Here is a 27,132-nt window from a genome sequence, read left to right as displayed (position 1 = left end):
TTCAATTCTGCTTTAACATTCCTTGTGCTGTCTATCTGTGGTTATGGCACTGATGGATTTATTGAATACTTCAGAACAGCTTTATGTTCTATGGTTCAATGCCTAATTTGGGGATTTTCTTCTGCACCCTTGATTAGAGAAATAAACTGAATGAAAAAAAGTGTGAGAATGTCTGTGAGAAACAAAAGGATGCATTCAACATGGTATTATTGTTTTTGCTCTGTTGTTTCTAGGCCTTCAAAAGTTTTTATTTTTTATTTCTAGTTTCCTTGTGACTTAGTTTCTGAAGTTGTGAGAGATTGGTTGCCTTGCTTCAAGCTTGTTTGGATGGATAATCAACCATATTATGTTAGTTTTTGATTACTTGTCATTTCAGTTGCATATCTATAAGGTGTAGAGCCTAGGAAAAATAATAACTTGGAAAAACTTTTTTCTTTCTTGTTTGTTTCTGCAAATTAGGATCAACAGAAATCCTCTTTGACATCAACTCTGTCGAGTGAAGCATCTTGTTCTCTTTCGTCTCCTGAAAGCACTTTCAATTCCCAAGAATCATCATCTTCCTTGACGTCCAAAGTGGTTTATTCTGAGAGGCAGTCCCTACTTGACTTTGTTAACAACTCTGCCATGGAAGATTGTGATCAGCCTTTAACTTTCTGCGTACAGATTCAATCTGATGAGCAGCCAGAAGTAGACTGTGGAGAAACAGCACAAAGCCAGATCTGCCCTGGTAGTGGACCTGAAAACACTTTCTTAGGTCTGAGTACACATTGCCTAACTGTGCCAGATGCAGCAGGACAGATATCACTCGCCAAAGGTGAGCTAACGAGAGTGGAGATATTGTCTGCAGAACCATACAGTGTGAGATTTCAGGATTTTCCACAACTTCTTTTCCTCTCCCTTTCATCATATTTCTGTTGAAGAGTTTTAAAGTGGCATTTTTTTATTTTTTTACAACAAATATTTGATTTATTGTGCCTTATATGTACAACTCACTATCGAATTGGTAAGTACATTTAGAATTTTTCTCTAATTTTATCTGTAAGTTAAGATCATAGCCTCTGTATAAAATCCTAATGTAGATGGGTTTTTACTAACTTCATTTATTTCAGTGTAGCTGTCATTTATTAATTAGAGCTGAATCCAAATGTTAAGAAAGTTTCATGACATAAAGGTGGAATCACAATATATGCGGTGCCACAAAACTGACACCCTGAGCAAAATGCTGTGTGTAAGCAGTGGTGAATGTGGGGTTAGGTCAGCTTACCTATAAAAATGTCAACAGTTGTGTTTACTTCCGCTATGTATGCATTATTCACTTAATTGAACTTCATTGTAAACTAGAGAAAACAAGTGCAGTCTTGAATCAGAAAGTCCTTAAAGACTGGATGTTGTTTAAGCATGTGAGTATCCACATAGGTATCTTCTATGGAAATGTACTGCTAAACAAACAAACAAAAAAAACCAGTACATGGTGAGGTAACAAAATTTGGTTGTTAGTGTTAACACAGCCATAGCAAGGCTATATGTCTTGCCTTTTGAACAAAGCTTCTCTCCATGCCTTAAGAACTGTTGAAGTATAAAAGGTATTTCTTGCTTACAACATACTGAAATGAGAAGATGCTCAGTCCATCACCTAGAAGAGGCAACATACAAGGAAAGAATGATGTTCCTGTGCACTGGCTCTACCCATGAATCAAAGTCTTTATAAAGAATTGAAGAAAGTATTTTACTGCAGAGAGAACGATATTATCTCAGTCCAGTTCAAAACAAAGGTGTTTCCAAAAACCTAGACTGAAGAAAATGCAAAGGTGAAAACTAATGCCACTGGGCTCAGGGAATTTAGGGTTTTTCTCTGTAGGTGAACAGAAAGCAAGGAGCTGAATCACTTAAATGGTAGTGTGAGGCAGGTCAGTTACACTGTCACTCTTCCAATTGTTTTACAAGCATCAACAGATCAACAGTTAGCACATCTTTGTTTTGTTGTATGATTTTCTGATTTTACAAAACAAAGCAAGCAAACAAATAAAAAACAAACAAACAAAAAAGAAAACCACACCAAGATATTGAAAATTGATCAAAGTAGAAGTGTCAGACAAAGTGAAAATGTCAGAGTATTTTGCACCCAGCTTAATTATCCATAGAAAATGAAGTTGCCCTACTAGAGATTTCTGAGGCAATGAAAATCAGTAAGAATTAAAACTGAGAGTGAGTAAACATCTTATTTCAATGTTGTTGAAGAAAATAAATGTTTTAGAAGAGTTCTTGAGAAATCTGATTACCTGATTTCTGTGTCTTTGCATTGAAAGTAGTGAAAGGGCTGTGCATTGGTCCCTTGTGACAAATACATAGCAAATGTTTTGTAATTTGAATATTAGGGTTAAATCTGACCAATTAATCCATTTGGAAAATATTCTCAGAATGAACTGAGAGACACCCAGCTTATGTGTGTGTCTCAGGTTATGTGTGTACACAGGAGTTTATATTTGATTGCATTCAGGTGGATTGTGGAGCAACGTGATCTAGAGGGATGCCAGCCATGGAGGGTATGGTAGCTTCCCAATTCCATTGAGAAAGATTCAGTGGTTGCTTTTTAGTAGTATAAACTTCAGCCTTTGCTCAGAATGTGATACTCTGATATTATTAACATTTCTGCAGTAATGCTCAGGCTAATGCTTTCTATCATAACTGTAAGGGTGACAGGTACTTTTTGTGGATGCTGACAGATTTAGTGTGATGCAAACATAATCATTTAAAGCAGAATTTTATAGGTTTGTATGATGTTATAGTAATGCTTACCAGTAAAGCAAGATTAAAATGTAAATCAAGGCATATTTTGGTATATTTCTGCCATTTGCAAAATAGTTTATTTGTTCCAAAAATATTCCTGGGAAGACAAATTCATTCCTTGTTCACTGCTAAGCCAACCCTGATTGCAGAACACATCAGTTTTAACCACGCTGCTAATCTCTGATGAAATTCCAGAAATAGATCATTTTAGTGAGGCAGTCACTATAGAAACTGTATAACTTTACTAGTTACTATCTGCATGATAACCGTTGTTGAGCAAGTAAGATGTATACCATACATTTGTTATTCTTTATCATTCTGCATAGTACGAGAAGATGGAGAATGTTGGTAATCTTTTTTTTCTTGTAATGGATGCTGAAATACTAAATGAAGTAATTTGAAAGGAGATTACTTCAGCTTTTTCAATTTGGGATTGAGGTGAAAAAAGGATTAATTAAAGTAGCAATTCAATTCCTAATGGAAATTATCAAAAAGAACATAATTATCTGTGTCTTATACCTCATGAATTTCCCTCTGCAGCTAGTTGATAAGGACATGCACAAATACTGTGAGGTAATTTCAAGTTGGGGGATATCTATTTGCAACACCTCATGATTTACAGTAACTAGCAAGAACACCATTGTTATCTGATATGGAACAAGAGGGCACACCTCGGTGATTTGCTAGTGTAGTCCGTCTTATTTACCTTTTAGTGCTTCTGAACAATATGTTGTTGGCAGCTCTTTGAGTTTCAGGGTAATGGAACTACATCCAGAAGGAGCTGGGTACACCTCGCATTAGTGCGTGTTCTAAAAGTGCATGTCCCATGGGCACATCAGAACAACCCTACGGTCTTTGAACTCTCTGCCCACAGAGCCTTTGCATGTATATACGCTCTCCTTTTCCTTATGAGAGTAGAAAATCACCTGTCATGCACTCTGCTTTGTGGCAGCCATGCTCTGCTTGGAAAAATCCCATGAGGAACTCTTGGCTGTAGCTGTTAGCAACCAAGACCTGGGGGAGAAGATTTTCAAGAACCAAAGAGTGTTTTCCTTAGCAAAAGTCAGACATAGAGGCTGATGGGAGAAAAGTTGCTGCCTTCAAAGAAGAAGGAATAGCTGTGCCTCCAGTGGGAAGGGCTTATCATGTAAATACAAGTAAAGTAAAGAACCTGTAGTGATGAAATAGACAAAAGTTTCTCAAAGCAGAAAATGGGTGAATCTCTGTAAGGGAAGCAACTGGTTCAGCTAAGTGATTATAGGCTTTTTTTTTTTTTTTTTTTTTTTTTTCCCCTCAGTGAAAATTATTTAAGGAGATCTGCTAAGCAACTGTAAGCATCTTGAATGAGGAGATGTCATAGAATCACAGAATGGTTTGGGTTGGAAGGGACCTTTAAGGTCATCTACTTCCAACCCCCCTGCTATAGGCAAGGATGTGTCCCTCTAGACCAGGTTGCTCAAAGTCCCATCCAGCCTGGCCTTGATTGCTTCTAGGGAGTGAGTATTCATAGCCTTTCCAGGCAACCTATTCCAGTGTATCACCACCCTCACAGTAAAGAATGTCTTCCTAATATCTAGTCTAAATCTACCCTCTTCCAGTTTAAAACCATTTCCCCTTGACCTGTCATTACCTGCCCTTATAAAAAGTCCCTCCCCAGCTTTTCTATAAGCCCTATTCAGGCACTGGAAGGTTGCTTTAAGGTCTCCTTGAAGCTTTCTCTTCTCCAAATAATGTTCCAAATAATATTTAAAAAAAACTTTCCGGCAGCTCTCAGTGTTATGATCAATCTCAGACTTACTGCTCAGCTCTGATTACAAGGGAGAGGTTACATACCAGAGGGTGGCACAAAAGTATAGAAAAAGAGGATTGTATTTCCCTTTACTTAATGGGAATATTTAATACTTCAGTGTTACAGCCTTTTACATGAACAGTGACAGAGGACTCAGTGCTGACACAAAGAAGCTGATAGGTAAACAAGAAACAGTAAAGAATACAGACAAGTATGTGACTACGTGCTCTGTGTCCAGAAGCTGTTCTTGCCCCATCCGGGATGGCTAGACACACTCTGCAGCCAAACTCCATCTTTTGCGTTTCTTCTGGCAACCGTTGGAACAGAAAGCATCAGACCACAACCCAGCACCACCACCATCATCAAAAGCAATGATAACAAAAGGAAGCTGTAGAAATTGAGAGGTCACTGTAAGCCAACAGGAATGTGTGTTTTTATTTATTTGGGTATCTTCCACTGTAGCAATAACATCCTTCTTCCTTGTGGTTCCTGAGGGTTTTATAATCACCATCACGTGATCATAATGCATCTTGGCAAGAAAGTTTTACAGTACTACCTCTGGTTTATTTATGTCACTTTAGCTCATTCATATTAGTTGGTGAAAGAGCTGGTGTGCACTGATATTTTGGGAAACCTGGAAAACTTCTTAAAAACAATTTGAATTTTATGTGGGTTGTTTTTGTGAGGAGTTGGTTACATAGGAACTGGATGTGGTCAATTCCTTCTTTTCTCAGAACTGACATCCTTTTCCCCTCTTGAATCTGCCTGTGCCAGTAATAGGCAGAACAGATCTTCTGGTGTACTCTGGCTCCTTTGTTCCTTCTGCATATGTTATAGTAAATGCTGTATTGTGGCTGAGACTATCCAAGAAACATGCTTATATTGAGCATAACTGTGTGGAAAAACTGCTGTATTTGAATGATTATTTTGCTTCTGATCAAAAAGACTTTAGGAATCACAGTGAAAATTATGCTGTTATACTTTTCTGACCTTGAAAAAAGAGATATTTCTTTGTGCTGTTTTCAGTTTAGTTGGAGTTTGTTAAAAATGTCACCCCTCTTTGATGAACTCACTGTGCTGTTGTAATCAAAAGCCTCTGACTCTTAGTGGTAATGTAATTTTCCTGTTACTTCTCCCACTCTCTCATGTCTCTTGGTTTAATAGTTCTGCATTATCCAGTGAAGAGTTTGTCAAAGATACATCCTTTTAATTCATGTGTTTCCTGGTCTGTAGCTCTATCAGAAATGTGATTTTCCTAATATGTCATCGTATTCCCTTTGGAAAGACCACTACTAGTACGGAGAATGGATGGGGAGTATGTAGAGGGTAGGTAATGGCATAAGTTGGTTATAATGCTTTCATCTCCTCTCTCCAGCCTGGGTCTATACATTGCCCCTTGGTATCAGAAGGTTTGGCAGGTTCAGAAACAGGAGAGTTGGCACAGCTACAAGAAGCTTGTAAACATAGCAAAGACAGGAGGAAGAAGCAGATTTTTTTTCCTGGGATAAATGCACAACTGGAGAGCTATGACATCCCAGTTAGAGAATGGAAGAATAAGTACTGAAATTTCTGGGGTTCAGTTTAAAGTTAGTAATGTATATTCTGTTGGGGATGATTTTCAATGCAAAATATTCTTTATGCAAATCATTGCCAATTTCTATTTCTTCACCACTGTGAAGCAATCAACTTGATTTTTCACAGCTGCTGCCTTAAAACTTCTGGATAATTTCACTTTTTGGGGCTTAAATAGTCTTATATCTGAAAGTTTTCATGCAGGCTCCTGTGTTGCTGCTGCAGGGTGGGGAGTCTCTATACTGTAATGTCTCCCACCTGTGGCAAGTCGACTGACACGGATGCGGAAGCTGAAAGCTGAGAAGGTGTAAACTGATGTGCTGTGCCTCTGGCAACATGCTCTTGTCTGTGGTATCTCCTGTTAGGTAGAGGGAAATTCCAGATCAATGGCATTGAGCCACAAAGATGTGTTTTACTACTCTTGAAACGGAGTTTGTAAGAAGTATTGGCCAGCCTGAAATATCACTTCATTTTCATTGTCCCAGCATAAACAGTCTCTTTAATTGCAATGTTAAAATACCTCAGGGCAGGACTTTTCTTTTTTTGGGTCACTCTTGGTTCCTTTCTGCTTTCCCTACTCTGGAGTTCAACAAAGTTAAGAGAGCTATATGGTACTGTATGACATATCCAGAAGTGTTGGGAAAATGAAATAAGTGTTTTAGAGGGCTGATTCTTCCAGTGGCAGCACACAACAGAATTACTTTTTGTTAATGATACCAAGGGAAGGGAAGAGCATATAACATGTGGTGATGTACTTGTTGCAGTGTGCATGTACACACTCATAGATGCAGACAATATATAATATCCTTCCACTGCTACTGCACATAACTTATCGCTAATTCTTCATTGAGTCCTGAGAGAAAAATGAATATATTTTATCTTTAAAATAGGATGAGATAAAGAAGTGCTATGGTAGCATTTCAGTTTACATGCTTGAGACAGAAAGTGTTTAGCTTGAAATGTGTAGGTGGAAGACGTAACTTGCAGTATCTTATTTTGAAGTCATTGTGAATGTACTTGATGTGTGAACCAGCACTGGCAAGGCTCATTTCTGAGCAGTTCTAGCGGGGACCAACTTGCCCATTTTATGAAGACTGCTCTGAAAGTAATGCCTCCTATCTTATTATGTTGGCCCATAATGTCAGAGGCAGATGTTGGTGGTATGGCAGTAGAGGTTGAACATTCCAGCCAATATTCCATTACATTTTGTTGCCATGGAACAGAGAGCAGTGGGGGGGGCAGTCTGACAGAATGGTATCTGGCATGGAAATACATATGAAACAAAGGTGTGGAACTGAACCCCTCCATGGGGAAAAAAAATGACAGCTATTGACATCCATTGATACTTACTGAATATTTCTGGAGATAGAACACTGGATGTGAGCACAGTGAGGTGGTGAGTGGTGTGTTTCAGCAGCGGTGACAGTAAGGTGAAAGACAAGCCACTTTCTAGATGGCCATTAAGATTTTTATGAGCATGGCATACCAGCTCTTGTTCATTCGTGGCAAAAATGCTAATGGTGGTGGCAGTGTTGAAAAATTGTGTTTTGTAACTGAGAATCAATCAAATAGCTTTTTGTATTTGTTGTTGTTTCCATGGAAATAAACAGGAAGCATTACTTTCACAGCAACATAAGTTCTTGTTTAGCAGACGATATATATCCATCATCGTGAACCTTATGAGCTCAATAAAGCCCAGCTAAGGAACAGCTCACTTTTCTTTGTGAGTCTGACACAGAAATCTGTTTTTACACTGATGTCTGCGCTTGAGTGCAATATGCTTTTTGCATGAATTTTCATCTTGTGATGGAAAGCAAATATTTTGTAACAATTCAATAGTAGGTCTGGACAGGCTAGATTTCATAGGAGTCCAACTAGACCAGAAATACAGATAAGGTGAATGCCTGAGCTTCTCTTAGGCTTGCTGATGGGCAGGTTAGTGGTCTGTCTTGAGATACAGAGGGAAATAAGGAATACAGAGTTCTGGGCAAATGTGCTGTGAATGTCTGAATCCAGAGAAAAAGTCCCAGTCCATGCTTAAGCATTCAGTCACGTTACTTTATTTCTGTTATCCAGCATTAATTTTATTTTCAGGTGTTTTGTGGGAAAATCCTCACTAATTTTCCTTCCATTAAGAGGCTTGTAAAGTACCGCATTGCACTGTTGTATGAGTAAGAAGAAATGTGATTTTTTTGTTGTTTTCAATCACTGATCATTCTATTGATTTTGTTAATTGATTGCTAGGCATAATGCCTCTCTTCTTTCTCCATTAGCCCTCCCCCCTTAAAATTCACACCACGAAACTAGCACACTCACTAACGGCTTCAAGCCTGCAAAAGATGGGCGTTTGCTTTCCGAACTTAGCTCAGGAACTCAAGGCATCAGAGTTAAAGGTCCATGTGTGTGTCAGATAGTCTGGCTTCAGTTTATAGGCAGATGTACTCTCTGTCAATAGCAACATGATCTTCTTTACGAAAGCACAGTTTTAAGATACTGTTTTGTTATTCTTCACTTGAAATTATGGAGTTATGGAAGAAGCTTGTTGCCCATCAGTATAAACAAAGGTGGAGACCAAAGCATTGTGTGTCTCATACCTGGTTCCACTCTGCTTGCAGATTTCACTCACCCTTTTTTTTCCAGCTGTTTCCTGAAATTCTACTTGGCTGCTTCACTGTCATTCATTTTATCCACACTTTATCTGAAGAATCCAGTGTTTCCTCTCCCTCTGAAATGACCTGATCCTGATCAATCCTTCTGGGAATGGGAGTAGTGGAAGAATAAGTAATAGGAGAGGAGTTTGAGGCTGCATACTTGTAAAAATTCAGGAGCTAAGTGCACAGCGCTGATCATGTGCATGACCAGGGAGTTTTCTGCTAGGCTCTTCTTACACCAGCTTCTGGTTCTTTTTCTGTGCTGAGTGTCCTGTCCTCCTTACCTTCACCCACAAATGCACAGAAGATATCAGAGTACTTAACACAGAATAAAAATGTTCAGAGAGGTTTTTTCTCACACTTGCTGCTTTGTAACATTTTTAGGGTTAGCATCGTGAGTTAGACTCAAAAAATATATGGAGCAGTGACTTCACGTTTGTCTGGTCAATGAATTATTTTCTGTTGGTATGCTCTTTCTTGGATATCTGATAAAAAACAGTTTATATCTGCAAGTGATACCATGTGCAGTCCTGATGGGTGAGGTCTGCAACATGGCTGAGCCAGTGCTGTGCAGGAACTGGCTAATGGAACAAACAGCTGCTTCATCCCAAGTAAGTCGGCAGGAAGCTAGTTATAATTACGAGCCTCGTGGCATGAGCCAACAGTTTTCAGGAAATACTACTGCAGTGTATTATGCCTTACACTTGCTTTTTCTTTTTTTCTATTTCCCACAGCTTGTTAAATATACAACAGTTCTCCCTTTCCTCTCCCTGTTCTGTACCAGTGATGGAAGCTATATTTAGTCCTTGTCAAGTTACAGCAGCCTTTTTACAATCACAAAGTAGTGAAAAAAAGGCCAGCAAGAGAGTGATGGCAAATATTTGTAGCATATCATAAACCTTTCTTGTAACCTAAATATTTAGAAAAAAAGAGGAATGTAGGAGGTTGCTGTACTTTTTAAAACATGGAGAAGATAAAGAGCAGACTCCTTTCTGAGAGTGCTGGAAGTTGGAGTCTCTTTGCTGCAATAGGAGGGAGCAAGAGGGCATTTTCCTTTTGTTTGCTGACTAAGGATGATTTAGAAAAGTCAATGTTTGACTTTCAATTAAGAGAAAAACATGCTGCCAGTTCAGCTGGCACATGGAGGGCTGCATTTAAGAAGAGCTGCAACCACTGTCTCCAGTGTAATAAACACAAAAATCATCCCAGTGGCTTTTGAGGGACTCACTGGCATCCTGGAAGCACCAACACCATCAAGATTTTCCTTTAGCAAATATTGAAATAGAAAAGACTTCAGTGTGCTCTGAGGAAGAAGAAGTGGTACAGCCTTTTGCTGAAAATGGCCTTCTGCCAAAAGCCCCAGCCAGTGCTTGGCATTTTTTGAGCTCCTGATTCTTCATTCTTAAGTTGTTCTATTCTGAATAAATGTCTTTGCTTCATTTTTTTTTTTTTAATCTTATTTTATCCTCTTCAATTCTCAGCTGCTTGCTACCTTTTCCTTTTGTGTCCTCCCTGACATACAAGATGGTGCTGCAGCTTCAGTACCATCAAAGCAATTAAGTGGGGGGTGATTAAGGCTTAGGCACCACAAGCAAATTTTGTGCTGTGCACTGTGAAGCTCGAGGTTTACGCATTAGGTGATCCAAGGAGTCCTGCTTTAATCTGTTTCCTAGGGACCTTCACTTGTAGCCTCTGACATATTTCTATGTTTCATTTCTTTGCTGTATTTTTAATAATTATCAGTACCTGACAGTAAGTTGATACACCAAACAGAATCTAGCCTGTTTATTGCCAGATAGAAGTGTTCTTAACTGTGTACAGCATGAAAGGGAAAGGTAAATGGGTGTAGATGCTATCAAATCAAATTGCTATTTAAGTGTAGCATTATTGACAGTTATTCAAAGTCTGTGATATGTTTAGAGCATTAAAGAAACACTTCAACAGTGGAAGCATATGCTCATATCTGTATGGATCATAACCTGATTGTTAAAAACATTTGAGTTTGGTTGTATGTCATTCTCATCTGCTCAACTACCATAAACTGCCGTTGGTTTTGATTCTAGTACCATTACTTTTTGACTTGGTTGAGTCTTTGTAATGGCTGAAGATAATGTTTCTGTTATCATATTCATATTCTCATACACACTTTATTTTTTATTTTGCAGATCATGAAAAATGTGATGATGATGAGATGGAGAGACTTTACAAGTCATTAGAACAAGCAAGTCTGTCTCCCATTGGTGATCGTCGGCTGTCAACCAAGAAGGAGCTTAGGAAGTCATTTATCAAACGCAGCAAAAACCCCTCCATTAATGAGAAACTTCACAAAATTCGAATGCTGAACAGCACATTAAAGGTGAGGTCACAGACTGAGCCGAGGAAAAGCCTGAGAGAAAGAAATAGTTTGGCTGAAAAAAAAAAGCAAGCCAAACTCTAATTCAGATTTACTTTAAGCACTGGAGTTTGTTAGGTTTTTGAAATTGTTTTCTCTTTTATTCAGAATTGTGGTCTGTGTTTTGTTGTTAAACTTGATCTGGAAGCAGAGGCAATAGTTCAGAAGGGACCTTTTTTGTATAAATTCCAGCCCATTTGGAGAATTTAATAAAGAACATCTCTCTTAGTTAGCTGGGAAACCTGCAAGCTCAGCTGAATGCCCTAAACAAGGGAGCCTTAAAAAAGGAAGTGCAGAAAAAGTACTTCGATGATAAAGAACACAGAAATGTCTGTGAGCCAGAAAAGTTTTCTTTGTGATTACTGGGGAATGTACAGGATGTGCCAAAGCTTTTGTAAAGACCTCCTGTAACAAATATATTTAATAACAAAAGCATCCTGCTTTTATGTTGCAAATGTACTGTGGACTGAAGGGGTGGAGGGATTCAGGAGACGTTCCATGAAAAGACCAATAAATTTGTCTGGAATATGGGAATTTGTGAGACTGCTCACCCAGTATCACTTTGAATGCCATGGGAATTCAAAACCTGCTTCTGAATGGTACTCAATCAAACAGAAATCATAACCATAACATTTAAGTTCTAAAGAAAAGGAATAAATGCCAACCAAGGACTTCACTAGAAATAGGATTTGATTATCATATTTTGGGTAAGTGTATTTGGCTTCAGACATAGCACCCTGAAGAAGTGCATGTAAAAACTTCTCTGATCATCACAGTCAGTGATTAGTTGCAACAAGAGGCTTGGTTTTAGCACCCAGGCTTGTCTTAAACTTTCTGAAAACACAGTCTTAAAGACAATTTGCAGTGCAGCTGTCCTGCCTTCATCAGGAATTCCAGGCTCCATATGAGACTTAGTGAAGTTTCTCCTCATGATAAATGAGTATCCTATGACATGGTACTGTTATATTATCCTTCTGCATCAGCAATACAGTTGAGCTTATTATACAACAGAAAGGTTAAAAAACACATCTATTTTATGGCACAGGAAAATGAATATGGAAGCATATATCCAGGTCTTTCCCTAATATGAACCTCCCTAATAAATTGAAGAACCAGTTAGTACACAATGGAGTTGTACGCTGTACAGTAATTTATTTTATTAGTTTGGAGCTGAATGCAAACCTAGAAGCCATTCTGTCAGACATGAGTAAGGAGAATAGCTTTGCATTGATTTAACCCAGGAGTATCATATAAACTGTCATTAGCAGTGCCTATAAACTTAGACTTGTCTAACATTTGTATTTAGTATGGAAAAATCATTTTTGGAGTGTTCATAATGCATAAAATGTGTTGATTTTTTTTTCTTTCTTCAAGTTAAGGGATTGGAGTATTGTCAAGACGAATATAGCGCAGACACTTTCTGACAGACATGAACGGAGTTCTATGCACAGCAGCATTTGCCTGTCTGAAAAGCAAATGCTTGTAGTGGGAATGTACTATATTCTTTGCATCAGTAGGATGATGAGCTTTTAAAGTCAATTTAGTAACGTAAAATGTAAGCCATGAGATAATTTGAAATGGTCTACTGGAAATTTCAAGATCAGGGAAGTTTTACATCTGATCCATATTTACAGTGCTTTGGAAAGAAACCTCTTAGTTTTAAGGCAAAAGATTAATGCAACGTTCAGTGTGATTTTAATTTTGGTCATTTGACACCATTTTTTTAACAACAGATTAACGTTCCTGCCATGATATATCATTAACAAAACATACTTTGAATTGTTAAGAAGACAGAGAAGCTGTGTGCAATTGCATCACAGTTTTAATGAATGTGGGAAATAGATTTAGTGCTGCAGAAAAATTCCACAGTATGGCTTTTTGCCACCATGTCTGTGAATTGTAAATACTCTGTTCTCCATTCTATTTCCTTATTTACTCTTCAGCTCTTAGGCTACCAGTGTATCTTCATACTGATGCCAGAAGTCCTCATACAAGGTCTGGTCTTGAAGATAGGACCAACAGTTTAATATTTTTTATGTTTCAAAAGTTATTCAGAGGGGTTACAGTTGTCCTAAGCTATGATGAAACACATGGCAGTAGAAAAGAAAGGAGTGTGTAAAAGATAGAACCAGACTATTTTCAGTGGTACCCAGTGAGAGAACAAGGGGCAGTGGACATAAACTGAAGCACAGGAGGTTCCATGTGAGCATAAGAGCTTTTTGGGTAAGTGAGCACCGGCACAGGTTACCCATATTGATGGTAGACTTTCCATCCCTGGAGTTATTCAAAAGCTGCCTGAACATGGTTCTGGGTGCCTTGCTCTGGGTGGCCCTGCTTGAGTAGGAGATGGACCAAATGACCTCTGGAGGTCTCTGCCAACCTCAACCATTCTGTGATTCTTTGACATCGAGTTTCTTAGTCTCCCTGTATCATGACATGACTGCCCCTGTCTTACAATTGAACCAGGGTCTTCACATTATACAGTCTAAGCTGCTCCTGTCTAGCAGTTGAGACCAGATTTGTTAACATCTGGCGACTAATGTATTAGCACCCACATGTACGCTAACTACTTATAGGCTACACTGCCATTACACGAATTAATTCACCAATGTCCAATTTTCTCAACTTTTCATTCATAAGCTTTTTCTAAGAATCCTATAAAAGCAAAACAATAACAACTACAACAGCAGCAAAACTGCATAAAATCATAATCTCCCCTTCAACCAGGAGGAATTTTTGCTGTGGGCTTGACTTCAACAACCTTGATTATAAAAATTAGAACAAGTTGCCAAGAGAATGGATAGTTGGCCAACTCCTCGTGGCATGGTTCTGTAATATTCCAAGGGTGATCTTGTTACAGACGGTGACCTTCGCAGTGTTTATGAGAAATAACCTCTTGTTCTCTTCCTAGTGTAAGGAACATGACTTGGCTACAATTAACCAGTTGTTAGAGGACCCAAAGTTGACGGCGATGAAGTACAGAGAGTGGAGGAACACAAACATCATGCTAGTTCAAGACATCTATCAGCAACAGGAGGTCCAGGATGTGTCTACAGAGAACAGCGAGGAGCAAGAGACAGCTCCACTGCCTGTCACTGAAAGTGCTACATGAAGCCATGGATTGACAGTTGACTGCAAGATTTTTTTTCCCCAAGGGTCTTCACATACAGACACTTTAAACTGCTGCATTGTGAAGTTTGTTTTTTTGGCAAAGTGTTCTTCAAAAGGAAAACAGCCCCATCTCCGAAACTTTATTTCCTATTGCAAATTCCTCCAAATTAAAAGAATGCCTGAATCTGGGCTAAGAAGAATATTTTATGAAGCAGTGAATAAATATTTTTCCATATTGGGAGAAGTAAGTGGTATATGTGCAACTCCTGGAAGTCAGTGCTGTATAATACGAACTGTATAGATGTCAGATCCTCGGGGTTGTACTACTTATCGAACTTACTGATAAAAGAAGCTACAACAATTCCATGAGGATGTAGTCTTCTCTCTACCTTTTGACCCCGTAAGGTAACTCAAAATTTATATATTTCATCTCTACATTCATTCACTTTGACTGCTCTACCATTCTAAACCAAGACAAACTGAGTAGAAATTATGCATAAATTTTTACTACACACCAATGTCAGGCATCCAGTTTTGTCATGCCTGATGTTATATGACATTGACATTTATTTATGGACCGGACAAAAGTACTGCCATTCTTCATCAAGAACAGAAGGTCTCTCTGTGTTTGGTAACATGTAAATCACTCTTCAGTGAGGTAAATAATACGTCAGTGTATTTCAACTTTTCTTATGGATTTGGCAGAACTTCCTGGAAGGCTACTTGCTTCTTTCGTATTTTAAAGAAGCGTGAGTGTATAGGGTACAAGTTCATTCCAAACTCCCAGATCAAGCAAGGTGATCAAGTTTGCAAGGCAGAAGCTAAAAACTTAAATTCCTGATGTGGAACTGAAAGCATAAAGCATAGCTGCAAATGTTCTTGTAAATATACGTCATCTTATGGCTTATACAAATGTGACTATGTACTGTATATATGTTTTATTTATATATTTATATATGCTGAATTTCCTAATGTTGATAGGATCACATGGACCAGACCCTCTTTGGTGAGAGCGCTTGCATGTTGACTTGAAATGCCTGTTCCAGTATGAATCACTGTAAGGGCTCTTGAACTGAGAGTATCTTGGTACTTCTACTGTAACTCCTTTTTCTGTTTTCAACCTACCTTTGTGATTCAGATGAAGAAAATCTGTGTATTTTAAGCCAGGTATATAAGTTTTCTAGAAAATGTTGGGATTTCTTTTCAGATAAGCAAAAATGAATACATTAAGAGATTTTGCTACAGGATCATAACAATTTAGAATCACTGTTTCCAGTGCAGGGTTTGTTTTTTTGCCTTTCCATATTCAACATGAGCACAAGTAGGAGGAACTTTTCAGAGTGTTGAGTTTTGGAAAGCAAGAATTAACCCACCATACTCCAATTAATGCCACTATAGGTACTGTGGGAATCTGCTCTTCTGTTTGCTATCTTGTAAAGATATTGTCACTAGTTTTTAATTGGTGCTACCTTTTAAACCAAAATATAGCATATTCACCTGTTCTTATCATAGATTTTATTTGTATCTTGATGAAGAAAACAAATAGTAATAACATGAAATATTTTCCGCCTGCTAAGCAATTTTTGAGATTGCATTGTTAACAGCAGGTTTCCTTTGATGCAGACATTACTGGAGAAGGATCAAGCAGATGGTAGCTGGTTGAATGCAGAGCTGCACTCAGAATAGCATCATTGCCTCAATTATAAAAGGTTTTGGGAGCGTGAGGGTCAGGACCAATGTTGGGATAGGACTTAATAACTGGAGTTAGTTAGTTTGCAGGTGTGGATCAGAAGTTAGATGATACTTAGAAGTGGGTAGCAATGATTAAATGGGGAAGTAGGTGAAAACCTGAGGTTGTTCAAAAGCTAATATTACTAGGAAACCATCATACAAGTGATAATTTTCTTATTTCACCTATTCTAAGTGGAAGTTGATGGGAATCGAACATAATACATGGTGAAATTTCCTTTTAGTAATCCCACACTAAACACGAGTCCATTTTACAGTCTTATCTTTCATTATTCACGGAAGACCTTAACAGTGGGCATCCTTGAGCATTAAGGATAGGGGAGGGATAGCCTCTGAATTTGACATAATGTCCCTTAACTGCTGAGCACATAATGAAAGTTAGGAGGGTAGGATTTAATCTACTTATTTCCTCTCAATTTCAGTTATCTGTCAAAAAATAATTGATGAATAATGGAAGTCAAGTTGCCTGCACACTTCAGATTCGCTCTTGCTAGTGCAGACCATGCAGAAACAAGGCATGTAAATACGTTTCTTCAAAAGCATCTTCAATTGTTAGATCTTAAGAACAAACACATGCTTAACTCCTCTGTTCAACTATGCAGACTAGTAAGTGCCCTGCAGTTCTGCATAAAGTCCTAGCCAACTTCATTTCCTGAAGTAAGTTTGAATCACACAGAGGAAAGCAGGAGGGAGCCTATACACAGTTCTTCACACGGTTTATACCAAGATATGCAAAACAGGTTTCTTAAATGCAGAGGCAAATGTTCTCAGACTGTCTGAATTCTGCTATTTTTTTTTTCTTATTAGATAAAATAGCCTAAAATAACTTTAAATTATACTCTTTCCAATGGTCAGTAGGTAATTATTGTTGAGCTATTGAGTTCTGGAAATCTCTGAATGGGTTATATCACCCTCTTAGAAAAGAGCAGAAAATTATTGATCGGGGTCACTTCTAATTCAGATATTTTTTTAGAGAATTCCTCTGTGTGTTCAAGAAAAATATATGGGTTTTATGCAAGTGCAGTGTTTTCTCCATTCTCTTCAGCTCCTTTTTAGACCCCAAACATATGGATAGCATGGGAAATAAGAAGTAAAAATGTTAATAAAATGGGATTAATTTTCTAGCATTTTTAATTAATGCAACAATTTTCACATGGATTCATCAATCAATTCATTCATTCAGCAATATGAAAGACACAGCTGGAAAAGAACAATGTAGGGGCAACGGCTGCAACTGGTAGATGTGACAGGGACCCACTGTCAGCAGAAGCTTGGACAACTGTTTGTTAAGTGGTACCTGAGCATAAATTCTGTTGGTCTCAGTTTGGAAGGACTGCATTATTGACTCATACTGTAGGGGAATGTTGCGTCCCTTGTTAATGTCCAAAAAATCTCATGAGAATTTTTTAATGTATTTTTTTCAGGAGAAAGTATGTGTATGAAATGTGCAAACACAAGCATTCTTCTGTCAGTAAAACCTTTTTGCATTAGTGCAGTAAATCCAGCTATGCAGATTTTGGAGTAACTAATTACAATATATCTGTCTGTTTCTGCAGCCTGTCTCTGGTAGCTTTTCTGGAAATCAGATCTCTCTGTTTTGGGGCTATAGTTCTCATGAGCTACCAGAGCGAGATGGGATCACATTTCTTTGCCTAAGATGGGAAAAGTGTCATGTTGGGTTTGAGAACTGTTTCTGCATATAGTTCTGATGATTTACTCAATACCAGGTTCCACTGGAAACAGGAATAAATTATGTAATACAACCTCCTTTTCTGCAGATAATTTTCTTTTTGGAGGAAACCTTCCTATGGAAAAAAAATTGCTTTAGGTCAGTGAGGGGTGAAGGGGAAAAAAAAAGAGGTGATATTTGGCTTAAAACTATGTAGAATGTGGGAATTTAAAATCAGTTATAACTAGAAAAAAAAGTATAGGCATGCTGTGTCTAATATGAAAGTCTGCGAACTTACTTGTCTATTACAAATTTAATATAAAAACTTGTATTTTCTGTCTCTTAAACTATCAAGAAAATCTGTGTGAGGAAAATTCTTGAGCTGTAGTGGAAATTTCCATGCCCACCCCCCACCTCCCTATGTATTTGGTGGCACAGGAGTGACTAATTGCAATGAGAGCCTGTGCTAGCCTTACTTATGTAAGAAATGCCTTTCTGTTAACAGGAAACCAAAGTGGTTTTCTTGTAGTAATAGTACCCGAGTGGTATTTCTTGTTTAGTGTGGGACATTTTGAAGCAGCAGACATTTTAAGATGTCATTCAGCATTTCCTTGAACGTTTGACTTATCTTATTTTGATCTGCTCCAAGCTTCCATGTTCTTGCTTTTTCAAGAACTAGCTCCTCTATTAGCTGAAATAAAAACTGAGGTGGTGAACAGAATCAAAATTGTCTCAGCTATGATCTATGAAATTCTTGTTTTTGTGCATAACAGTGACAAGAACCATGCTGGCCAAATGCTAGGCAATCCAACACTGAAAAAAAAAAATTACAGGTGTTAAGGAGAGTACTAAATTCATTGAAATTTGTTGTGAGTAAAGATGCAAAATCTGTCTGCTCTGGAAAAATGATTGTTTTTCTATTTTATTTCTCTGTGGTAAAAATCTAGGGGAGTGGCTTACGAGCTGGCAGGAACTTAAAAAAAGAATATGCATGTAATTCCTTGAAAGTTCATCATCCTTAATGCATTACCATGAAATGACTGATTTTACGTTACTCAGCATTTAACATTGAAACTTCATTTCCTTGGGTAACCATTCTAGCTACCACAGTGCCAGGGGCTTATGTATCCTACCTGGTACATATTAGGTCCATTTTGAGGATATAGGTTTGTTGCATTTCTAAAGGGCAAATAGCTTATATAATTAGATCATATCTTAGGAACTGTTGCTTTACTTCTCCCACCTTAATGTAAAGAAAAGAAGATAGGAAAACATTTCTTCAACTATCATGTGAAAACAGACTAATGTTAATCTAGGAAATATTTAGGTACTTTACTCATGAACGTTTAGCATAATTACTCTCCTGACAAAATGCCATGTGTGCATAATAATGGCAGTGCTGTTGTGAAAAGCTTTCAGTGGTGAGGAATAGCTAAAAAGAGGAATCGAGGAGCCTATTCCATTAAATTCTGTTTAGACAGGGAAAGCCATACCTAAAGGAATATCTGCTAGGATATCAACTATGAAGGAGTAGGGCCTGCAGCAGTAGGAAGGTATTACAGCATACTAATTTAGTACTCTATCTGCTAAATTTATTTTATTCACTAGTTGCGAACTCAAGGCACAGTGTTTGCACTCAGCACTGCCTTTTCACTGCTTGTTGCCCACGTGTGACTTGATTTTAACATAACAACGCTCACAGCTTGGGGAACGAGAGCCTTATGTTGGCACTTGTCATTTAAAGTTGAAAGGAGGAAGCATTTTGCTTAGCTTTTTTTTTTTTTTTTTTTTTTTTCCACTGCAGATTTTTCAGTTTGCTGCTACACTATAAGATAGGACCTGCTGGTTCCTAAAAACAAGTAAATTCTCCTTGGGGCTATTATTAATAGTAAATTGAGTAATTTGGAGCCAGGAAGAATCAAGGAGTGGTTTGAGTGAGGAATGCTTTCCACTGGCTGGCAATGCATTTTTGGGAGTTCTGCTTTTAAATTAGCTAATTCTCTTTCATTGCTTGCTGTAGGCACCGTTAAGGAAGGATACCTCATGCTTTATGGTTTCTTCTGAAAGGTATGAGACATGGTTGAATTTTTTCAGCTCTCAGAGCAGCCAGTTTCAATTAAAAAGGAACTGAGATCTTTGTCAAAAGTTTCAGTTTAGCTGGCCAGGCCAAACAGACAGAACACCACAGAGGTGTGTTTCCTACGAAGTGTGCTCATCTACGGGCTCAGCTGTGCAGAAGGAAGTGCACCCTGTCCTTCTCTCTTCCCCCAACATCCTACATGCTCCCATTTCTTGTCTTATGTTGCTCTGCTCATTGCTTGGCACCTCTGTTAGCTCAGTAGTGTCAGGCAGTAAGGAACAGACCCAACAAGATGGATAATCATCCATGGCAGTAGTGAGTAACATTGGCTTATAGAGAAGTTCAGTACCTGCCAGAGCCATTACAAGGGAGGAATATGCATTGTGTGGGCAGGTGAAGAAGGAAGAGGGAGCTGAGTAAGTGGGAGGAAAGAAGGGGACCTCTTCCTCTTAGGAGGAAAGCATTATCTTGGTGCAGCTTCCCACAAAGCTTTGCTTTCACTAAGTGATGTTTTTGTTTTTCTTCTACTTTGCAACATGTGGTTGTGAAAACAACATGAGGCACCAATTTCCAAATGAGGTTTAACATGATCTCAGCCTGTGCTTTTACTTTCCCTGCTTCATGCAGAGCCAAATGTTTCTGCTACCTCTTTTATTTCTGGATATGAAAGCCAAAATCCTACAAAACCCGGAACTGTTTCCTTAGGATCTTTCCTTGCATACTTGCTGCAGGAATTGTGATGCAGGCATATGAGAGAAAATAGTGTGGGCTGGAGCACTGTACATCCACCAGTTTATACTAGTTAGGAAACAGCACCTTAAAGGCTTGAGCATCTGCCAGTATTTAATATGCACCCTCCTGTGGGCAGCACAAAATATAATAGTTTCCAAAGTTTTATAAAAAGAGAAATACAGTTTCTCATTATGTTTCAGGTACTTGTTTTTCATCTGCTTAAAAAAAAAAAAAAAAAAAAAAATTGGGTTTTCCTTGGCATTCAGACTTTCCCAATGAGATTGAAGATGATATGTTTACTAGTGACAAAGAGAGGATGTGGTCATCTAGTTCCATTCCTAGCATTTGACTTGTTGTGTTTCATCATTTCATTTTTTGGAAAGGACTCTTAATTCTTCTGACATTATCATAGGCTGGAAGTAAGTAAGTACTTACTGCTGGCTATCAAGGGGAAAATACCTATGTTATTATTCTGTGTTCAAGAAATGTTTTAGTTGTTGCTCTAGAGGGTATCTAAAATTCTGTGATACAAACTCTGATAGTACATGGAATACTGTCCATGGTAACAAGATGCACTTTTATTTTGATGTGGAAATATACATCTTCCCTCTTCTCAATCCTGGGTAGACGGGTGCCTTCCTCTGGCAGACGTGCAGGTTCTCTATGCAGTGCCTTTGGGAAAATATGTTTCCCTGAGAACAGTTCTCAGCACTCTTTCTGATAGAGAAAACTGATCCCTTAGCACAGCCTGGTGGCTGTTAGTGAGACAGCAAGCAAAATATAAAATCACACAATTATATGTGAGAGAGGAAGTGATTGTATTACTGCTGTAGGTGTGATGGTCTCACTTTCCTGTAGAGCAAGTTCTAGATGAGGTGAGAGTGGTTGTGGGAAAATGGAGATGCTGTCTGGCACACCAGCCCACTGTAGATCTGAAATAATAACAGTAAATTCAAGTGTAGTCTGAAGGGGAAAAATGTTCTGTGCAGAGGTAGCTGCCAGAAAGAGAGGGAAAATATATCTGAGTGGGGAAAGGAAATGATTGCATTCAGAATGGAGACAAAACCTGTCATTAAACTCATGTATCAGAGTGGATGATCTTTATTATCTGCTTATTTAACATCAGTGAATTTCAGCTAGCTCTGTAGACCACCCTAAAAGATCAGGATTGAAAAGTCACAGGTTTTTTTTTGTCAGAAATGTTCGTACGGCAATGTCAAGGACAATGGTATGAAGTATCTGTGCAGCCTAGTAAAACCTAAAGCCATGGCCATGATATGGCACATGAAGACAGATGAAAATTTGGAGGCATCTCCACTGTCATAGCCCTTGAAAAGGACACCATCTTCCAATCATCTACTGGATTATTTTTGTTCTTACAGATCTGCTGCTAAAGTACAGGGTATGTTTCTAAGCTGTGCATTTTCTTAACTCCTATTTTTATTGCAGGCAGTAAATTCTTGGCTAACACTTAAGTTAATAAATTATAGCAGTGGTGAAAATGGCCCAGGTGGTGGTGTGCTTTTCTGTGAGATTTGAGAATTTCACTCTACAAATGCCAGAAAGAGCCATGAATAAAATTCCATACTGCTGCAAAACACATATATCACCTTTCCAGATTGATGTGATATTTCATCAAGAGCATCATTTATTTGCTGGGAAATTATTTATTCTAGTAAACTCGCTGATGACAAATTGAAGAATTGCAGGTGGCTACACCTTATGTGTTGGTTCCAAAATAGGTTTCTAATACAAGAAAAAGGATGAATTATAACGCTGCCGCTGGCTGGAAGAAGCAGGTGAAAGTACTCAAGGCTGAGGCAGCAAGAAAACATCTGCACTTTGGAGGCACAAATGTCTTGAAAATGGGGGCAGATATCCCCCATATTAAACAAAGGAAGGGAAATGGGGGATTCAGAAGAGTGAAGAAGATAGAGTTTGTGTGGCAGCACTAATCATACAAAAATTTGAGCATGAAATAACCCCTGGGAACAAAGTCCAGGTATAGAAATGTATCAGGTACCTCATGTTGTCTGGTTTTGGTGATAGTTTTAAAGTTAAGATGAGAAAGTTTGAGTTAATACTGGATATATGAGAGGTTGCGGATGTCAGAGAGCACTGCATCATGCACCTATCTTTGCTTTGCTTCTAGCAAAACTTGGTGTCTACTAAGAAGGTACTCATGATTGAATACAGGATCACAACATGTCGGGATTCAGGAGAAATATAATTTAGGATCTCTATTATAGATCCTCCAGGAACAAATGGGATCAATTCCGGGTAGGAGGTTCAGGGTAGACTGAAATTTGTCTCTACGGTTGGTTTTGGTTTGACATAATGAGAACTAAAGGTGCAGATTGTTATCTGTATCTTTATCTGTATTATTATCCTCTTAATGTCCTTCTTATCCTTGAACTGTATTATTATCCTATGACAAAGCTTAGAGCGTTTTGAATGTACATTTGAGATACCAAACCTGTTTTCCATTCACAGATAATATGATTTTGATTAAATCACTCCTATCCAGTGATTCAACCCCATGTGTAGTATGATGGTAAGTGCCTACTGCAGAGAGCTGCTTTGTGAATTAATTCCAGCAGTCTGCTTCACTAACCAAACAGGGGGTGACATGGGGTTGCCAATGTAGACTGTGACAGTCAATGATGGCACTGATTTTTTCATATCTGGAGGACTGATGACGATTTACTGGGTGAAAGGTGTATAGCAAGAGGAAAGTTAGAGATTTCCTTGTCAAGCATCCCTTCTGTCAAGAGGAATTTCATCTTAGACGTGATGATAACCACCATTTCCTAACTGAAGAGTTAGATTCCATAAACCAGATATTCCTTGTGTGACTTTGTCTCTTTTCAAGCCAGTATATGTCTGTGTGCAATCGGAGATGCGTTTGCACAAAACATGCAACCATATGAGTGTAAACCAGTCCAGCCTCAGGAATTCTTTGCCTGCTTCACTGCAAATTAACACATTGGGATTCAGGTATTCTGAAAATAATCTACAACCACAGTGGTGCAAATACTGCTGTGGTAACCTTGGTTGTTTCTCTGCCCAAATGCAGCCACAGTCCCCTAAAGGGTGTTTCTGTCCCTCTTGCCACTTGTCATTTACTGCTTTTTTGAACAGCAACAACAAAAATTAGGTACAGGGTCTGTGTTTTGAAAAAATAATATGAAAAAGATTACCTATAGTTATCCAAAGGCAATTCAATAATTTTAGTGGTGACTCACATCTAAGTTATTTGATTTTCTTGGAACTGATATTAATGTTCTGCTGAGTTCTCTTGAGAGCCTTTTCCTACAAGCTAACACGCTTCCTTTCAATATTTGTTTTTTATAAAAAGCTTGTACCTACATAATTTAGGATCACACTGATTGCTCTTGTGGTGGGACTGAAAACTGATTGGAAAATACATTATATGCTATATTATATTACATATGACATTGTCAACACTAAGTCTCCAACCAAGAAAACAAGATGGACAATGTACCCTCCTTTGGTATGCAGCTTCTAATTTGTCTCAGCTGTTTCTCCTGAATATCAAAATATTATTTTTTGGACTGTTTCTTGCAAATAGAATGAAGGTGAAACTACTTGTACTTTCCTATGCTTTCACTGAATTTTAACCAAATACAGAACCATAATTTTCAAGTGCCCCTCCTTGAGTTTTCTTCCAATTCTAAATCATTGTTTAATGGGTCTGTGAATGTACATACTCAACCTTCTTACTGAATATTTGCTTGGCTTTGTCAATAGTGCAGACATGATGCAGGTTCTTAAAATTTAATTATGTTTGCATGCTTTATTTGAAGTATTTTCTTGTACCTGTCTTTTCAAAGAAGCAGAAGATAAAAAAATATGAAACAAGAGGGCTCAAAGAATGCACTAATTCACATTTTCTTTCTTTCTGCATTTCTGTTTTCTCTCAGTGTCTTTTTGTGTAAATCTCTACTTTTCAATTGTAGTGCTGTTAGTAAGAAGCATCAGAAGAAAGATTTCCTCCCAGTTCCTCCCAGGAATAAAAAGGTCTTGGTGGATCAACATATGTCGGGTGTCTGATGACTAGGACAGTCAAACTCTCATGCTCTGAAAGAGGTACAAATTAAGAAATGGAGAATGATGGAATCAACTTGTGATGGATCAGAATTGCATGTATTAACATGAATTTCTTGTTAATGGAGAAGACAAGCATTATCCATAAATGAATTCTGAACAGGAGGCCTTCTATTGCTGACACTAATAACTATAATCTCCCTCTGTTTTGATGGCCTCTGGAATAATACAGTTCATTACAGAGCAACGCAAGACTAATTTTTTTTAAGTACTTGATATAGCATTTACATTGTCTTTTAATATTGCCATCATTATCTCTGTCATTTGAAATTCAGATGTGGGAAGGCTTTTTTTTTTACTCCTAAACAAGCTATGCTGTGGAGATGGCATAGACACTCTGTGCTCAATGTATAATGTACCTTTAGGAGAATTAGCAGCATAATTACGCATTCACAGACACACTGTCTGTGTTTCTGTCTAGTATGTGCGCTGTGGTAGTTTTAAATTTGAATGTGAATAGCTATCAGAGGTGTTTTTTATTAAAATATATATCTTCTTAATATTTAATTTCCTCAGGATAGTTTTAAAATAGATTGAAGAGTTTGTTTCAACTTCATGTTTAAACTCCTGTTTGAATGGTCCTTGAATTCATCTGTGTGTGTATTAATGCACATAGATACCAAGTCATGGATTTGGGAATAAAAAAATATGCTAAAGGAAGGTAACTGTGACACCTTCATAGGTAACAGCAAACAATTAAGTGAGAGGAGCTACTGGTATTATGCTGGTAAAGTAAATAAAGCTCTTGGAGAATATGACACTTGGGTGAACATTGCCCCCTTAAATATGTGTTTTTCGGGAAGGACAGTGGTCAGTATATGAATACATTAGTGAAATGACACATGTGTTTGGAACTTTGGGTCTAGTTCTGTACACCAACACTGAGAATATGGCTAGTTTGCAGTAAGTAATGCACCATGAGTAGAAATGTGGAAACTGTGCCTTGTATGGAGGTTACTGAGAAATTCAAAATGTCTCATATAATTTCTTCAGAGAATTAGGGAGGTTTTGAAATGATCTGTTTTTTTTCCTAATGAGGTTGAATGTCATCCTGATTCAGATAAAGTACCCAACTGGTAAATGCTCTGGATTCCCTGGAGGTGCCTGCCTCTCTGCCTTGACTTTACTCAGGGGAAAAGAGCAAATTAATCTCTGTAAGAACTGTATCTTACAAGTGCAAACTAAAAAAAAAAGAAAAAATAAAAAATCCCACATGCGTGGAAGTGGTTTCTAATAGCAAGGAGTCCTTGAACTCCCAGAAAAATCATCACAACAGATAGGAAGTGAAGCACTGGCCAGTTCAAGTAGCTTCACTTTTAAAACACGTGTAGCAGATGTATGTTTTGAACCAAAGTATCATGGGGATTTTTGAACTTCAAACTCATTAAATCAGGAACACCCCCCCTCCCACCCCTAAAATAAAATATAATATTAAAAAAAAAAAATTAGCAAGACTACATCACATACTGGTTTTCATTACATTACACAGTGGTCTAGATTACATCATCTAGCAGAGTGGTTATGTAAAAAGTCCTAACAGAAGATTATAGCATTAGTTTTTTGCATTCAAATCTATAGATTGGTGAATCTACCTGTAAGGGATGAGCAAAAGCCTGTATGAAAAAGTCTTTAGGGTGTTTTTTGTTTTAAAGAAATAATACTAGTAGCAGTGTATTTCAGACAATCACCATAAAACTTTAGCAAATCTCTTACAGGTCCTGAACAATCTTCAAGAGTACGATATAACTTAGAAGTGACTGAGGAAAAAAAGACAAAAACAAACAAGCAATGAAACAAAAACCAAAACAAAAACCAAAACCAAATGAAAAGAAACAAAGCAAAACAAAAAGCCATAAAAACCCACAGAACAACCAGAGCAGTGTAAATTCAGTGAAATTCAGTGAAATCAGAAATATCTACAATTGAATAAAACCCATCATGGAAATTTTCAGCAGTCATGTAGGGGGTTACCTTCACAGGCTGTTGTAAATAAGCTTCCCCCCCTCATCCAACACTTCCTATGTCCTCCCTGCATTTTTTATTTAAAATTTCTGCCTTTGCTTTGTAGTTGCTGTATTATCTGCTGTCTGGTGAAAACTCAGTGACTCTACTGCTGTTTCTTGCCCAACATAACAACAATCTTCTGTTTATTGCATAATGTTTTTTTTTTCTCTTTCCATTTGTGTTCATTTCTAGACTTTCTTTTTAAACGCATAGTTTCAACTAATGTAATTGATGTTCATTTTTGGGATTTTGCAGTGAAGTTGCTAAGTGAAAAGAGAAGCATCGCTTTTCCCTTTGTAACAGTGATGAAAATAACAGTGAAGTAAAACATTATCTAAAAAGTATCATACAGCAAAAGGTACTGTGAACATTCAGTAATTTCACAGGCTTTAATGCACTTTTATTCAAGCATCTGTGGGTATGTGCAAATTTGTGTGCATTTCAGAAAAGGATGTTGAATTAGAAGTG

The 27,132-nt window shown here is 37.9% G+C and overlaps 1 protein-coding gene across 5 annotated transcripts in view; it reads left to right on the top strand.

Moving 5' to 3' along the window:
* Positions 1 to 24,414, top strand: part of IPCEF1 (interaction protein for cytohesin exchange factors 1) — a 68,994-nt gene extending 44,580 nt beyond the window's left edge. For all 5 annotated transcript variants that reach the window (XM_015284254.4, XM_046939252.1, XM_419684.8 and 2 more), the window contains 3 exons: positions 460 to 814; positions 10,965 to 11,155; positions 14,103 to 24,414. In XM_015284254.4, coding sequence (XP_015139740.1) covers positions 460 to 814; positions 10,965 to 11,155; positions 14,103 to 14,303 — 747 coding nt within the window. In that variant the 3' untranslated portion in view covers positions 14,304 to 24,414. The remainder of the gene's footprint in view (positions 1 to 459; positions 815 to 10,964; positions 11,156 to 14,102) is intronic.
* Positions 24,415 to 27,132: the final 2,718 nt, after the last annotated feature.

Source organism: Gallus gallus, chromosome 3 (genome assembly GCF_016699485.2).
Source record: "Gallus gallus isolate bGalGal1 chromosome 3, bGalGal1.mat.broiler.GRCg7b, whole genome shotgun sequence".
Lineage (NCBI taxonomy): Eukaryota > Metazoa > Chordata > Aves > Galliformes > Phasianidae > Gallus > Gallus gallus.
The sequence above is the reverse complement of the archived record's forward strand: the minus strand, read 5'-3'. Positions and strand labels throughout refer to the sequence as shown.